Here is a 13,958-nt window from a genome sequence, read left to right on the forward strand (position 1 = left end):
ACAAAGACAAGCAAAAAAGGAAATTTTGCAAATTAAGGATGATAACGGACAAGTTTTTACAGGTCAAGAGAACATTCAGGCCACAATTAATCTCTCTCTGAAGTTTGTGTACAAGTTGGATTTGGTTGCTTCTAATGATGAAGAGGTCGATTTAGTGCTACGGGAGCTTGCCCTTCCTCAAATTTCTCATAACCAAACAGCTCACTTAATGCGGCCTTTCACATTTCAAGAGGTAGAGAGGGCCGTGTTTAATTTGAAAAGGTCAACTTCGCCGGGTCCGGATGGCATTACTATGGAATTTTTTCATAAGCACTGGAGGATGGTGGGTCTATCAGTGTTCAAAGCGATGGAACATTTTTTCGGAACTGGTTATCTTCTTCGGGAATGGAATCATTCTATTTTGGTTATGATTCCTAAAATTGCAAATCCAGAGGAGGTAAAGCATCTACACCCTATTAGTTTGTGTAATACCATCTATAAAATTGCTTCAAAGTGTTTAGCGACACGTCTCAAGAAGGTTCTCCCTGGTCTTATAGGGAACTCGCAACATGCCTTTGTTCAGGGACGGTATATGAGCGATAATGTTATTTTATGTCAGGAACTTATAGATGTTATTAATAAGAAAAGGGCAGGAGGAGTTAATCTGGCCTCGATCAAATTAGATATGAGTAAGGCTTACGATAGGATTCATTGGGGGTTTATCCTTAAGGTACTTCGAGCCTATGGGTTTCCACCTCATTGGATTCAGCTAATTGAACAGTGTGTATCCACTGTCTCATTCCAATCCCTGGTTAATGGTAAGGTGTCAACAGGGTTTTCTCCTCAGTGTGGTATTCGTCAGGGTGATCCGTTATCTCCGTTCCTCTTTTTGTTCTGTATGGATATCCTAAGTAGGATGCTACAAATAGGGGAAGATATTGGTAGTTTTCAGGGAATCCGAGTGGTCAGGCGGGCACCAACTGTGTCTCATCTTTTCTTTGCAGACGATGCAATGATTTTCTTCAAATCGGATCGGGCTTCTTGTATTTCTATTAATCACATTGTATCAAGGTTTTGCTTGGTTTCAGGCCAACAGTTAAACCTTAACAAATCCTTCATAAAGTTCGGTCCAAATACATCAGAGGAAAATCAATGCGAATTTAAGAACGTGTTTGGAATGACACAGGTTAAGATTTTTGGTCATCATTTAGGTGTTCCAATCGACATGTCAGGAAAGAAAAGTACGCATTTTACGTATTTGATTGACAAGGTTATGGAGAAGATTATTTCATGGAACACAGTTCTCCTATCACAGGTTCAGAAACTAGTTTTGATAAATTCCGTCCTGGTATCTATGGTCTCACATGTCTTTTCAGCAGTGGATATTCCGGTTTCTATTTTATCGAAGATTGATGCTCTGATTATCAAGTTTTTTTGGGCTAAGCAAGGGGAAAGGGGTATGCATTGGGTACGAAAAGGAATTTTGCATAAACCTAAGGGAATGGGAGGTCTGGGTATCCGTAGTCTACAGGTCCTCAACACATCCTTTAGAATGCGACGGGTTTGGAGAATGCATCGTAATCCGAATTCATTGGTGTCAAGGATCTACACAGCAAAATACCCCTTTTCATTGAATACAGGTACACAAGCTTTACTAAGAGGTAAAGTTCTCTCTCCAGGGATGAGGGGCCTTCGAAAGGCAGAAGGCAGGTTACTGGAAGGGTGTGCTTGGAAAATTGGGGATGGTCACAAGGTTACAGCAGGTAAAGGGAAGTGGGTGCAAGGCTATACTCCGACCTTTGCTTCATCAGTTACGCTTGCGCAGGCTGCTACTTGGAAAGTCAAGGACTTCATTCTCACCTCTTCTAATTGCTGGAATCTTCCCCTGATCCAGCAATCCTTCGATTTCAAGGACGCTAGGTCGATCATCTCGATGGAACTTCCTGATCACCCTAAGCCTGACTTTATGTACTGGATAGGTCATCCGTCAGGTAATCTTTCAATTAAATCTGCGTATTGTTTTCTTCAGAATTCAATTCATGATGGCCTTGAGCAAGGAGATAGACATAGTAAGAATGGTGTTTACAACATTCTTTGGCGCCTTAATACTTTGCCAAAGTGGAAACTCTTCCTTTGGAAACTTTCGTATGAAGGTTTAGCAGTCAGATCACAGCTTTAGAGTAGGGGGTTAGATATTGGGACTTCGTGCGAGAGCTGTGGGGCAGAGTCTGAATCAGTGAACCACATTTTTCGACTTTGTGAGATTACAACACGGGTTTGGATTAATAGTCAATTGAGTATTCACTCAGAAATTAATGGGGAGCTACCCTTCTGGGATTGGCTTTCTAGTTATATCCAGCTTTTTTATAGCATGGATGGTATTAAGAGTAAAAGGTTAATTTACTTTCTAATTACCTTATGGGAAATATGGTCAGCGCGTAATGATCTGGTCTTTCGTGGGACCTCTTCCTCTGAAAGTGTTATCCTTTCTAGAATTTTGTGCTCGTTGCATTCGCATGAAGTTTTTCAGGGTGAGGATGATTCGTTATTAGCTTTTCTCCATCCTCCAGAAGTTTCTTACTCCCCTCCACCGGGTTTTCACTTGATAAGCCTGGGTTTGGAAAGGAGTTCGATTCCGCACCATATTATTATCTCGGATGCTGCTTGGAAGAATGATGGGAATCGTGCGGGTTTGGGCTGGTCTTTGCTCCAAACAACACACGATGACAATGTAGGGAAGGGGGGATATGATTTTGGGGCGGCTGGTTCGGCAGTCCATGCGGAGGCTCTGGCTTGTCTGAAAAGCCTCAAATGGGCGTTAAAGGTTCATTTAACTTCTGTTGAAGTTTACACTAATTCTTTTAACTTGATTAGTATGTTACAGGATGAGAGCACACAAGATATTCGGCTTGTCTGGACGCTTCAGGAGATACGCGACAGGGGCAAGTTGTTTACAACTTGTACTATTTGGAAGGTGGACAGGGATATGGTGGTCGATGCTCACAATAAAGCTCAGTTAGCCATTGGGTTGGCTTTATCCTTTGAAGATATATTTGTAATTTAGTTAGTTTTTTTCTTTTCTTGTTTGTTTACATGATGTCAAAAAAAAAAAAAAAACAAAAATACAGTGCTTAAGATTGGTAGATGAACATGAATATTTTTAACCTATAGTTTTTCGCCACATCACGCCATATCCACTGGGCCAGCAGAGTACAAAAAGTGCAAAAGCCACCCTATCCAACTTAATACACTAACTAACTATGTGTGGTGGATATTGCCTGTTTTTCCAATAAAAATTGGGAGTTCTTGTACATAGTAGTACCACTTCATATTCTTCCATCTAATTTAAGTAAGAGCCAAAAACATACACATCTAAGCAAAATTATCCATTTGCAAGCAAAAAGAGAGAAAGATGGAAGCTTGTTTTCTCAGCTCAAACTGCATTACCAAGACTACCGAACTTATTCCGATGGCGAAATCTAAGCTCCTTGCCCTTCCCAAGAAGAGTTCTCTGCTCCACAGTTATAAGCATATCACTTCTTCCATAACATGTAAGTTTGTCCTCGACTTGTCATTTCTGAAACAAAGTTTACTATATTAGCATTTCCAGAAGCAGTGTATCAAAAACTATTGATAATAATCGATTAATCATTGTTTAATGTTATGCACACGTATGAAGGATTATTTGCTAGCATTTAGGTGACAAGTAATATTGCTTTAGTACTTCAAATTGAAAAGTGATACTGCATTAATTTATTAATTGACAAACAATTTGAATTATAAAATATTGATTCAGTAGGGTATTATGAAGTAGAGGAAGTTCAAGATTGAAATTCTACCTTACTGACAATTGTAACATTAAGGGGGTGTTTGGTATGAAAATATGTAATGCAGGAAACGTAAACAAATAAGTGTTTCCCTTTCTATTAGTTTGGTATGAGCTACAAGTAACAAATATCGTTTCCAAAGGGTAACAAAATCCCCCAAATTGATACCCTAAACAAAATGTGTTTCCTTCCTCAATCATAAACTCCTCAATTTGTTTCCATTCCATAAAGATACCAAACATATATCAAAGGTAACGTGTATTATTACCCTTTCCCTTACTTAAATAACTTCTTTCCGTTCCGTTTACGAAATTTATACCAAACGCCCCCTAATACATGAGTTCATCCAGTCATGAAACTATTACAGTAAGGTGGACGGCCTGATCTCAGCTAGAAGACATAAGCTATTCCCTTTTCTTAAATCCCTAACCTGATTAGCAACTGGAACTAATGATGATTGATCAGTACTTAAACGGAGCACTAAATATGAAATATTTTCTACATCTTATGTAGGTTGCCAAACAGGATCCTCGTCATCCAGAGATGAGGAAATAAATCCCACTCTCAGTGGAGATTGGAGATCATTCAGAGCAAAACTTGTTGCAGCAGAGAAAATATCTATCCCTGAAAATCCCACAACACCACCACCAGCATCAGCTGATGTTGATCCGCAGAAGCTTATAATAAGTGATAATTGGGCCCATGCAATTCACGAGCCTGAAAAAGGTTGCCTACTCATAGCAACAGAGAAGCTCGACGGGGTTCACATCTTTGAGAGAACTGTGGTCCTCATGCTAGCAACAGGGCCAATAGGGCCAACTGGAATCATACTAAACCGCCCATCACTAATGTCCATCAAGGAAACGAAGTCGACAGTGTTGGATGCATCTGGCACATTTCTAGACCGACCCTTGTACTTTGGAGGTCCCTTAGAAGAAGGACTGTTCCTTGTTAAAAGCCCAAAAGAGGGGGAAGATGGTGTCAGTAAAAGTGGAGTGTTTGATGAGGTGATGAAAGGTTTGTATTATGGGACCAAGGAGAGTGTGGGATGTGCTGCTGAGATGGTCAAGAGGAATGTGATTGGGTTGGATGACATTAAGTTCTTTGATGGATATTGTGGATGGGAAAAGGAGCAGTTGCAGGAAGAAATTCGAGCCGGGTACTGGACTGTTGCTGCATGCAGTCCAAATGTTATTGGGCTGGAATATGTGAATAGTGGAGGGATGTGGGAGGACATTCTAGGGCTAATGGGTTCAAAAAAAGTTTGGTAATAGTTGTGCTGTAAAGCTTGATAAAGTTGATTATAACCTATAATATGCATATAAAAAATGACTGATGTACTGCAGCATCTGTAGATCCGTTGATGTTGTATCCAACCCATTTTAGTTGTATGTACGTTCAGCTTTGGGGGGGTAAAATCTCTGATAGTCTGATGTAAAATGGTGTATTAATGTATTATTCCCACTTAAACCCCCCCCCCCCCCCCCCCAACAAACCTTCCATAAAAAAAGGTGTATTATTGTAATATTACATTTCACATTGACCATATTTTTCTACTAATATACCTCATCCATTTTAGTTGTCAAGTTTTCAATTTGGGATATACTAAAATAGTTCTCAGGTTTCCCCAATCATAAACAACAAAAGCATTAAAAGTGCCATTAAACTCAATTTTTATTGATCACAAGTAATCTAAAACTAAAAGGTGAGAAGCAACACAATAATTCCCTCATTTTTTTTTTTCATTCCCTAGATATGACAACTAAAAGGAGATGGGAGGAGTATAAAATAAATACTATTATCATTAGATATGTATCGATAAACATTTTAAATAATATTAACTTTTTTTTGTTTATAGTCACTTTACTTGTATACAACCTCCATTCCTTATATATCGCAACAATATTAATAATCAAAGTAAAGGCATGAAATCAAATTAGAACAAATAATAGTTACCAAATTTAAATAAATATATTAAAAAAAAACACTAAGGGAATACTTTCTTAATAACATGTCATGAAATGTTCAACAAGATTTGTAATTTTTTTATTTGTATTCATCCAAAATATTATCTGCCACATAAACATTTTGGTTCGCCTAATTTATTTTCCCTTTTATCTTTCCCCTTGTAATTTTATTTTCATATTTAACCACTTTTGCACCACCTACTTATTTTATCAAAATGCAAGCCGCAGCCTGAGTGCAAGATTAAATTCACAGAGAGAGAGTTCAGTATTTAAAAGAGAATCCTATAGCTCACTACCCAGACAAAGCATGACATTATTCCAATACCGCTAACATACTTGAGATAATTGCTAGTTGCCTAATTCTGACATAAAATCAACAAATGAACAAAGTGTAGTGGCTATAAGTTAAAAGCTTTCATGTAAAATGCAAGGGTAGAACAGTTTGATGTGGATAAGCATAAGGCTCTCAACCTGAATTATACTTCATATGACAAAGAAGTTCCTCATTCAGACTAAATCATGTCTAGGATTAATTAGAAGTACCTGTGCTTTGGGTTAGAAGTTAGAACAGATCAGACGCTCCCTGCAGTGGAGCTCATTTTGGGATTCTTCTAAGAAGTTTATACAAGCCAAAGACATTTCTTTCCTGCCAAAAGTATGGGATGAAGAATGACCGATGCAAGGATGGCGAGAGCTCTCTATCCAAGTAAGGCAATGCCGCAACAACCTGTTTATGAGTTAAACGTAAGCATATAAAAATAAAATAAATCAAAACATTAAAGAGGAACAAAATACTAGAAATACTACCTCCCATGTTGACAAGTCACTACCACGATATGCAAAGGGACGTTTCAATTGAAGTTCCACAAGCAAGGTACAGATTTCAAGATCCTGGAGCTGCACATTAATGGCAACAGCAATTTAGACAAGCAATTTACAATCACTCTTAGGGGGACCCTTGGATTGGAAGTAATAAATTATGGTGCAATTGAAGTTAAATAATAAAAATAGAATGTTGGAGGTGGTGATACTTGAAAGAGGAAGGGGTAGGGGAGCTACTACCCCTCTATTGAGGATAATAATTTCCCACCCCACCTCTAAAGTAATATATGACCCCCAAAAAGAAGGAATAATTCCTCAATCAATCCTTCCTCATCCCATCTACCAACTCTTATTTTATACCTCATTACCTCATATTTATTCCCTCCATTTCAAACATGCCCATGATTTAAATGAAAGAAACTAATTTTGTAGATTAAGAGCAGAAAAGGCTATGATTTTCACAATAAACAAGAACTGACAAGGCAGGGGCTGAGTTTGAAATTCATTACATATTGTTTGTCAGATGCTTTGTTCTTGTTATTAAAATAAGAAGGTGCCGCTGAAGTTCCACCAAGTGTTGAATTGAAGGGGAAAGGAAGAAGACCACGGAATCCATCATCAATCCAGCGCACTTGAGCCACATAGTCGGGAATAAAAAATGAAGAAGGGAATCTGTGCCATTCACTTCCAACACAGAGGGTAGAACCTGTAATCACAATGAAAAACCAAAGCAAAGTTAATAGTGAAATTCAAAAGAACTGTAAAGTTAAGGACCCTCCAAACAATAAAAATGTGAGACCCAGGACATTCCTCAGAAAAAAATGTTTATAGAAATGTCTTTACTCTAGAGGTTACTATTCCCCAATAATTACATTGGAAGAAGTTAGAAATCATTACTAGTAAGACTTATATCCAAGCTATTAATGAAAGCAAGGAAGTGGTGTACACAGGGGAATTAAGACAAAAGAAGAGTTTTACTAAAATCTTCTCAGTCTCCAAAGAATAAGTGAGAGAATACAAAACCAAGGAACTATAACTTTCTCAACAACTTCAAAACATTTATATTTTGACAGCTTTTGTCAGATAAAGGAATAAATTTTATCCTGCATAATCACTGAGTTGCTGAAGATCAGCTGCTATGCCATGGTCAGATCACGTTTCATCAGCTAAACAGAAATTAGTTACTTGCAGCAGTCATACGCCCCCTCTTAACCATATTATTGTCCTTCTAAAATAATTCATGCATATTTCACAATCAAAATTTTGTAAGCCCGATAAATTAACATGTTATTGACCAATTGCCAGTCAGTTGTGTTCCTAAATTCGTAAAAAGTAAACATGAGCAACACTTTAGACTGGAAATAGTATGTTTTAAGTCAATGGAGAAATCATTACTGCAAGACAAATTAGAAGTGTGCAATTGTGCACATTGGCGACGAATAAACCATAATCCAAAGCTTACCATATCCAGCATCCTCATGGTACTGCAAATGCTTATAGATCTCCAGAGGAGCTGAGTACCCATGGATCAAGGAGAAAGTACGTGAATGGGATACACACAGTATAAAGCCGAGGATCAGTGGCCTGACAAATTTTGCAATCTGTTTAACAAAACACAACAGTTTATATATAAGAGACCATCACAACATTTACAAAAACAGCAGCAAAGATTTATGAGGAATTTCCAAACACTCACCATAACAAGCGCAGAACTATCATTAGGGTTGTACTTATCACGGAAAAAATCAGGCATACTTTCAATAAAAGCTGATGCAGCCACACAAATTAGTGGATATATCGGATAAAGAAACCTGCAGAAACGCAAACAATAAGGTAAGTATTGCAAGAAAGAACAAGGATAGACAACAACAGAAATTTGCAGTCCACGTAACCAAACAAAATATTTTTACACAAGTGATCAATATAATAATTTACTAACATCGATAGACCAGAACTTCTAAAATCTCTCTAATCTAAGTTCTGAATTAACACTTAAACAAGCAACATGGGACAGACAACTGCTACCAATGGAACTACTTATGGTACTGCAGACCAGCTGGAGTTCACATTGCTTTTGATAATCACTACAATTTCATAGTCATTGTGATGAATCATCAAAGTTGCAGATAATTGTAAACATAATTACTTTGGCAGACCAGGAAAAGAAAAATAAAAAATAAGATATAAGAAGTTGTATCAAGGGAATCCAATCTGCATATAGCATAATAATGCATTCCACCAGGCACCAGATGAACAAGCATGTCAGTATATAAGAAAATACATTGCATTTTTGTAAGTCACTCCCTTTGTCTTATTAAAGAATCTCTATCCTCTCCCTCCCATACTTTGCCTCTGAGTTACTGACCCTTGCCAAATTTCTACTTTAGAATTTCTAAAAGCTCCCACATTTTAACTCCAAGAAACAGTAAATTCTAACAAAATTTAGGAAAGAAATTATTGTATGATCAGGAATATCAGATCCAATGTTGAGTGATTGACACTTGACTTACATTATACAGTTTACAATTGAGTCCAATCACCTGACAATTAATGTGATATTACAATGACATGCTTCAGTTTGTATCAAGTATTAGTTCAACAACTATGACAAGACTTCGAACCTACAGTAACCCAGCTACAGAAGACATAAACAAGTAGCAAAAATCAAATCCATCATTGGTTTGTAGTAATAAATCATGGGCTAAAGTAGGGGTAACCTATACAGCAAATAACCAGTTTGGTAGAATGATCAAAAGCTCAAAACAGTAGTGAAAAAAATCCCCAGAAATTGCATAACATCAATCAGCATCACATGACATGTATTTAAGGCAATGCCCCACATCAGCCAACCAGCCCTGTTTGCCTGAGTAATGAGTTGAAGCGGTGTAGAGGTCATCAATAGGCATGAAAAGCAAATCAGATAAACAAAGTCCATCCAGATTGATTGCACATCACTAACATGTCCTTCATCTTTGACCCGATGTATATCATTTTTCATGATCACAGGGCAATATCTAGCATACGTCATACACATTGTCACTTGGAGCAAAGCGATGACTTAGGCACTAGTCAAAGGAAATTAGTATCCTGATATATCCTGAAGGTCAGCTGGTCAGGTATGTTCATCTTGAACATAAAAATTAGAGGGGGAAATAGATCATTTGGCATATCAGCTCATTATACCCCACTACAGTTACACTGCTGACTACCATTCTCGATCAATGACTTCACACTTGACATAAACAAGAAGCAACCATGAAGTGTCCAAAATGTCTAAACAATATGTCCTCGGCTCCTCACCGCGGCACCGCCTATCATGAGCCATTCACCCATTCAGTTACCACATTGAACATTGATTTCAACAGTTCAACTCATCCAGACTCTCACTCACCAATTAAATTATGTATAAAATAAGGGGGATAAATCAAAGATTTTAAGTATATCATAAAGGAAAGAAAACAAAATTCTAAATAATGCCAAATTTAAACACATAAATCTACACCAAAACCAAGATTTCAGGGGAAAAAAAGTGTGTGTGTGTGTGTGTGTGGGGGGGGGGGGGGGGGGGGGAGGGGGATTAGTTATCAAACCTTTCTTCCTTGTGTGGCTGCAGGGACATAAATCCAAGCCAAATATATACAGGTGAGATGATAATTAACAACTCTGGAACATACTTCTTCCGCACGGCACGCACAAGCAACGTTATAGGAAACAGCAAAGCAATGACAAAGCAAAAATTAAAATTATTGAATCCATTCCGTAGATAAAACAATGGTCCTTCGATTCCATATAAGTGGCTTTCACCACCTCCCAACACATTATACAGTAGCAGATTTAGCACAGATGATGTCCATTTTTTGTAGTAGTAGTGATCAACAACAGCTGAGAGAACCTAGGACAAGTACACATTGGTAAATGTAATTAGCGTGTTTGGTACGAATTCCCTTGCATTGAGAACCACACATGAACTCAATATTGCTCAGAGATAGCTTAACATATATAAAAAAAACATTTTATTAAAGGGGGAAAAAAAAAAGTTGAACTTACCAGAAGAGCAACAGAAATGATTGTTCCAGAAATAAATGCTTGTTTCAAGCTCTTACGCAAAGAGAACAATGTAACAGGCAGAAAAGCTAACACTGAGAAGGGCCACCCAATAATAACCCCACTAGCTGCAACAGAAACTGCCATTGCTGGTTTTTCCAAAAGAGCCAATGCAGATGCAAGGGACATAAAATACATCGAGAATGAGCTTGGCAAGAAACCTGAAATTGTAGTATCCATATTATAAATCAGATACTTCGAAGAACAAAAAGACTAATAGAAGCATCATTTTCTCTTAGTTTTTTTTCAATAGTAAAATCAATTCATTTAAAAATGTCATACGCATCTACAAAAGATATTCAAATTTAAAAATTACATAACATATTGAATCAAATAAAGAATTTCTATATATAAACTACGATCATCGGATATATCTTGCACTTTGGAACATTACTAGCTCACATTGCTGGAATATACCACCTTTTTGGAGAGTTTATCTAACGATTTACTGTAGCTGTTAGGATTTTTTATTTGATTCATCTGATTGTATTCAAGAAATTGGTAAATGCAATCAAGCGGTAATCCTTCACCAATGAAACAATTTCACAGCAATCCATTAAAACAAATAAGCAAATCCTCCTTCAAAAGAGGAAAAGAAAAACTATGTTATGTTTTTCAAAAGGGGAGATGGTTGAAAAGAACAAAAACCACGTCTTTAGAAAAATAGACAAAAGCAAAGGAAAGGAAAGCACTCACATACACACACGCGCGCACACACACACACACACACAAGAAATAAACATTGGGGCTTTCCACCAATATGAAAGCCTTCTCAAAATTCAACAATAGAGGCTAGGGTTTTAGAGAAAGGAGAGAGGAGAGAGAGTTTTTCATATTTCATTTTCTCTTAGTTGATGCAAGTATGTAGGATGATCAAGAAGCAGATAAAGACAAAAGAGATAAACAAAAGAAGCAGAAAAGGACATAACAGCATCCAGGAAAAGAAAATATTGAGAGCAACATACTTGTGCTAGCAAAGAAGCATCCACTGGTTAAGCAAAGCATCGCAAGAGTGTAAGAGGCAAGACGTTTCCCATACTTTCTGGAGAGAGCTACAACAAGAAATGCATCTGTAACGACAGAGATAAGCCCTAGAAAGAGCCTCACAGCATAAAATACTCTGACCTGAAAGGTAGAAGTTTTGACACATTTACAAGATTATGAGACTTAAATTAAGACTTAAAACGCCTACCAATAGCAAAGTTTGTACAAAACTTACCTTGTCTTCAAACAAAAAGGAAATTGGTCCGCCCACAATAGCATGGAATACAATGTACAGATACGATCTCAGAGCATATTCAGCACTACAAATTGCAAGAGAATCGGAATCAGTTGGAGAGAAAAAGCTTATCCATTATCACAGTATATTTAATACTTCCCAACTTGAGCCTCCATACAAAATAAGCACTCATCAAATGTACTACTTTCCGCCGAGTGCCAAATTAAAAAATAAAATAAAAAATCAATTACAAGTAACCTATCTACTCCATGCTATCATCCCAGATAGATTGTTTAACTCCATCACATCAACATTGACATATAATCGCCTATTTAAAAGTTCGATCATCAAATCCATGCAATTTAAATTTAGAAATGTAACATTATATTGAATGTGCAAACTATATAGCAATGACGAATGAAACTACAAGTTCATGCTTCTAACAAAAACTACCCTGAAGCACAAAGAACTAGCATCAATTCATAGGAAAATTTTTTTAGCTGGTAAATCTGCATTCACTAGAAGTAACACCCCAACCCCCAACTCCCAACTAAATTATGCAACAAAAATTTTGATTCTTATGAAAAAAACACCCATATTAAAACTCAATTGCAAGAATTCGGAAACAATGTCCCTAATTCCATCTCTTAAAACTGGAGCACTCATCTCCGTCACAATACCAATAGCTACAATTATTCAACCACATATCAATCAAGATACCAGCTTTCAAACCCGTGCAATACACGGGCTAATAAATAAAGACTATAATATATATATTCGACACGAAATTTTCAAATACCTACATTAATGATAGAATATTCTGCCACAAACAACATCAAACATAGACACCAACAAACAAATACATATAAACATATACTTCGTACATATCTATCCACAATCCCATTAAAATTTACAAAATAAAACCAAAATTAAAGAATACCAACATTAATGATATCAAACAAAGACACCAACAAACAAATAAATATAAACATATACATATCAATCCACAATCCCATTAAAATTGACAAAAATAAAACCAAAATCAAAGAAAAGAAAAGAGAATAAAAATTAAACAATGGAGAATAAACCTGTACTCCCAAGTCTGAAACCCAGACTTATAAAGAAGAAAATGCAAAGGTTCCCAGTAATTAAACACTTCATCGCAATCATGAATGATGTTAGAAGTTGCGCTTAAGTATCGCAGCATTCCAAGGGCAAACAATGGTAATCCCCACCCTAAACCACCGTCGTCTCCGCCGCCTCCGCCGCCATGTTTGGATGGCTTGTTGAGCTTGGAGTATGTTGATGATGATGGTGCTGGTTGATCTGACGGCTGAGTGCGCCGTTGTCGTGTTGTCGTCGCCATTTTTGTGGGGTTTGTTGGTGGGGAGAGTGGGAGTGGAGGTGTTGTTGTTGCCTGAGGTTTTTGCTTCTGGTTTACTTCTCCGATGGAAAGTAAAGATGCTTGAGGATTTGAATGTGAGGGGTAATTTAGTAAATCATACTCCTAACCTTTTTTTTTAAAAAAAAAATTATATTATATTTTATGTTTCATAGAAATGAATGATCGACTTTTAAAATGTCCATAGAGTATACAACATACAAGTAGAAGCGTCAAAAACTTACTCAATTCGATCTGATCTAATTTGGAAGACCCTGATTCATATTTCGACTCGCATGGATATAATAATTTAGCATGATATAGCTTTGAAATGCACCTCACTTGGCCCGATCTCACCGAACTCGACTCGAATTGACACCTCTATCATGATACACTACTCTACTTTATCAAAAGAGTTGGGTATCTTCAAAGTGTGTAACAAAGTGAGATGCAAATAAATCTTAAATGTTAAGAGTTAACTTTTGTATAGTGTGAATGTCCACACTTTAATTTCTTCATTGCATTTAATGTACTAGCCAATCTTAATGTCACCCCCTAATATTAGAGAAAATACAAGTTCATCTTGAACATAAACAAATTTTGTTTATCTAATGACATTTTCGTAAATAAATCAACAAAAAATCCCAGTCGGCATGGCA

At 37.0% G+C, this 13,958-nt stretch overlaps 2 protein-coding genes across 2 annotated transcripts; one reads left to right on the forward strand and one right to left on the reverse strand.

Annotated features, from left to right (window-relative positions):
• Positions 1 to 3,391: 3,391 nt before the first annotated feature.
• LOC145604643 (uncharacterized) lies at positions 3,392 to 5,392 on the forward strand. Its single transcript, XM_081660549.1, has 2 exons — positions 3,392 to 3,530; positions 4,320 to 5,392. The coding sequence occupies exons 1-2, from the start codon at positions 3,392 to 3,394 to the stop codon at positions 5,075 to 5,077; spliced, it is 897 nt and encodes a 298-aa protein (XP_081516675.1). The 3' UTR covers positions 5,078 to 5,392.
• On the reverse strand, positions 3,420 to 13,405 carry LOC145604642 (alpha-1,2-mannosyltransferase ALG9-like). Its single transcript, XM_081660548.1, has 11 exons — positions 13,007 to 13,405; positions 11,919 to 12,003; positions 11,665 to 11,824; positions 10,643 to 10,860; positions 10,186 to 10,487; positions 8,292 to 8,406; positions 8,058 to 8,196; positions 7,105 to 7,301; positions 6,581 to 6,670; positions 6,317 to 6,500; positions 3,420 to 3,556 (listed from the first exon to the last, which is right to left on the reverse strand). Exons 1-10 carry the CDS (start codon positions 13,282 to 13,284, stop codon positions 6,369 to 6,371), a joined length of 1,716 nt encoding a protein of 571 aa, XP_081516674.1. The 5' UTR covers positions 13,285 to 13,405; the 3' UTR covers positions 3,420 to 3,556; positions 6,317 to 6,368.
• Between the last annotated feature and the right edge of the window lie 553 nt (positions 13,406 to 13,958).

Source organism: Chenopodium album, chromosome 22 (genome assembly GCF_948465745.1).
Source record: "Chenopodium album chromosome 22, dcCheAlbu1.1, whole genome shotgun sequence".
Classification (NCBI taxonomy): Eukaryota; Viridiplantae; Streptophyta; class Magnoliopsida; order Caryophyllales; family Amaranthaceae; genus Chenopodium; species Chenopodium album.

What these genes read in the sequence shown, in the direction of transcription:
- LOC145604643 (XM_081660549.1), top strand. Translation starts at nt 3,392, where the DNA reads ATGGAAGCTTGTTTTCTCAGCTCAAACTGCATTACCAAGACTACCGAA. An exon ending in TATCACTTCTTCCATAACAT is followed by an intron (nt 3,531 to 4,319) that starts GTAAGTTTGTCC and finishes CATCTTATGTAG; the next exon opens with GTTGCCAAACAGGATCCTCG.
- LOC145604642 (XM_081660548.1), bottom strand. Translation starts at nt 13,284, where the DNA reads ATGGCGACGACAACACGACAACGGCGCACTCAGCCGTCAGATCAACCA. An exon ending in TCATTTCTGTTGCTCTTCTG is followed by an intron (nt 10,488 to 10,642) that starts GTAAGTTCAACT and finishes TACTTGTCCTAG; the next exon opens with GTTCTCTCAGCTGTTGTTGA. An exon ending in GTGACTTGTCAACATGGGAG is followed by an intron (nt 6,501 to 6,580) that starts GTAGTATTTCTA and finishes ACTCATAAACAG; the next exon opens with GTTGTTGCGGCATTGCCTTA.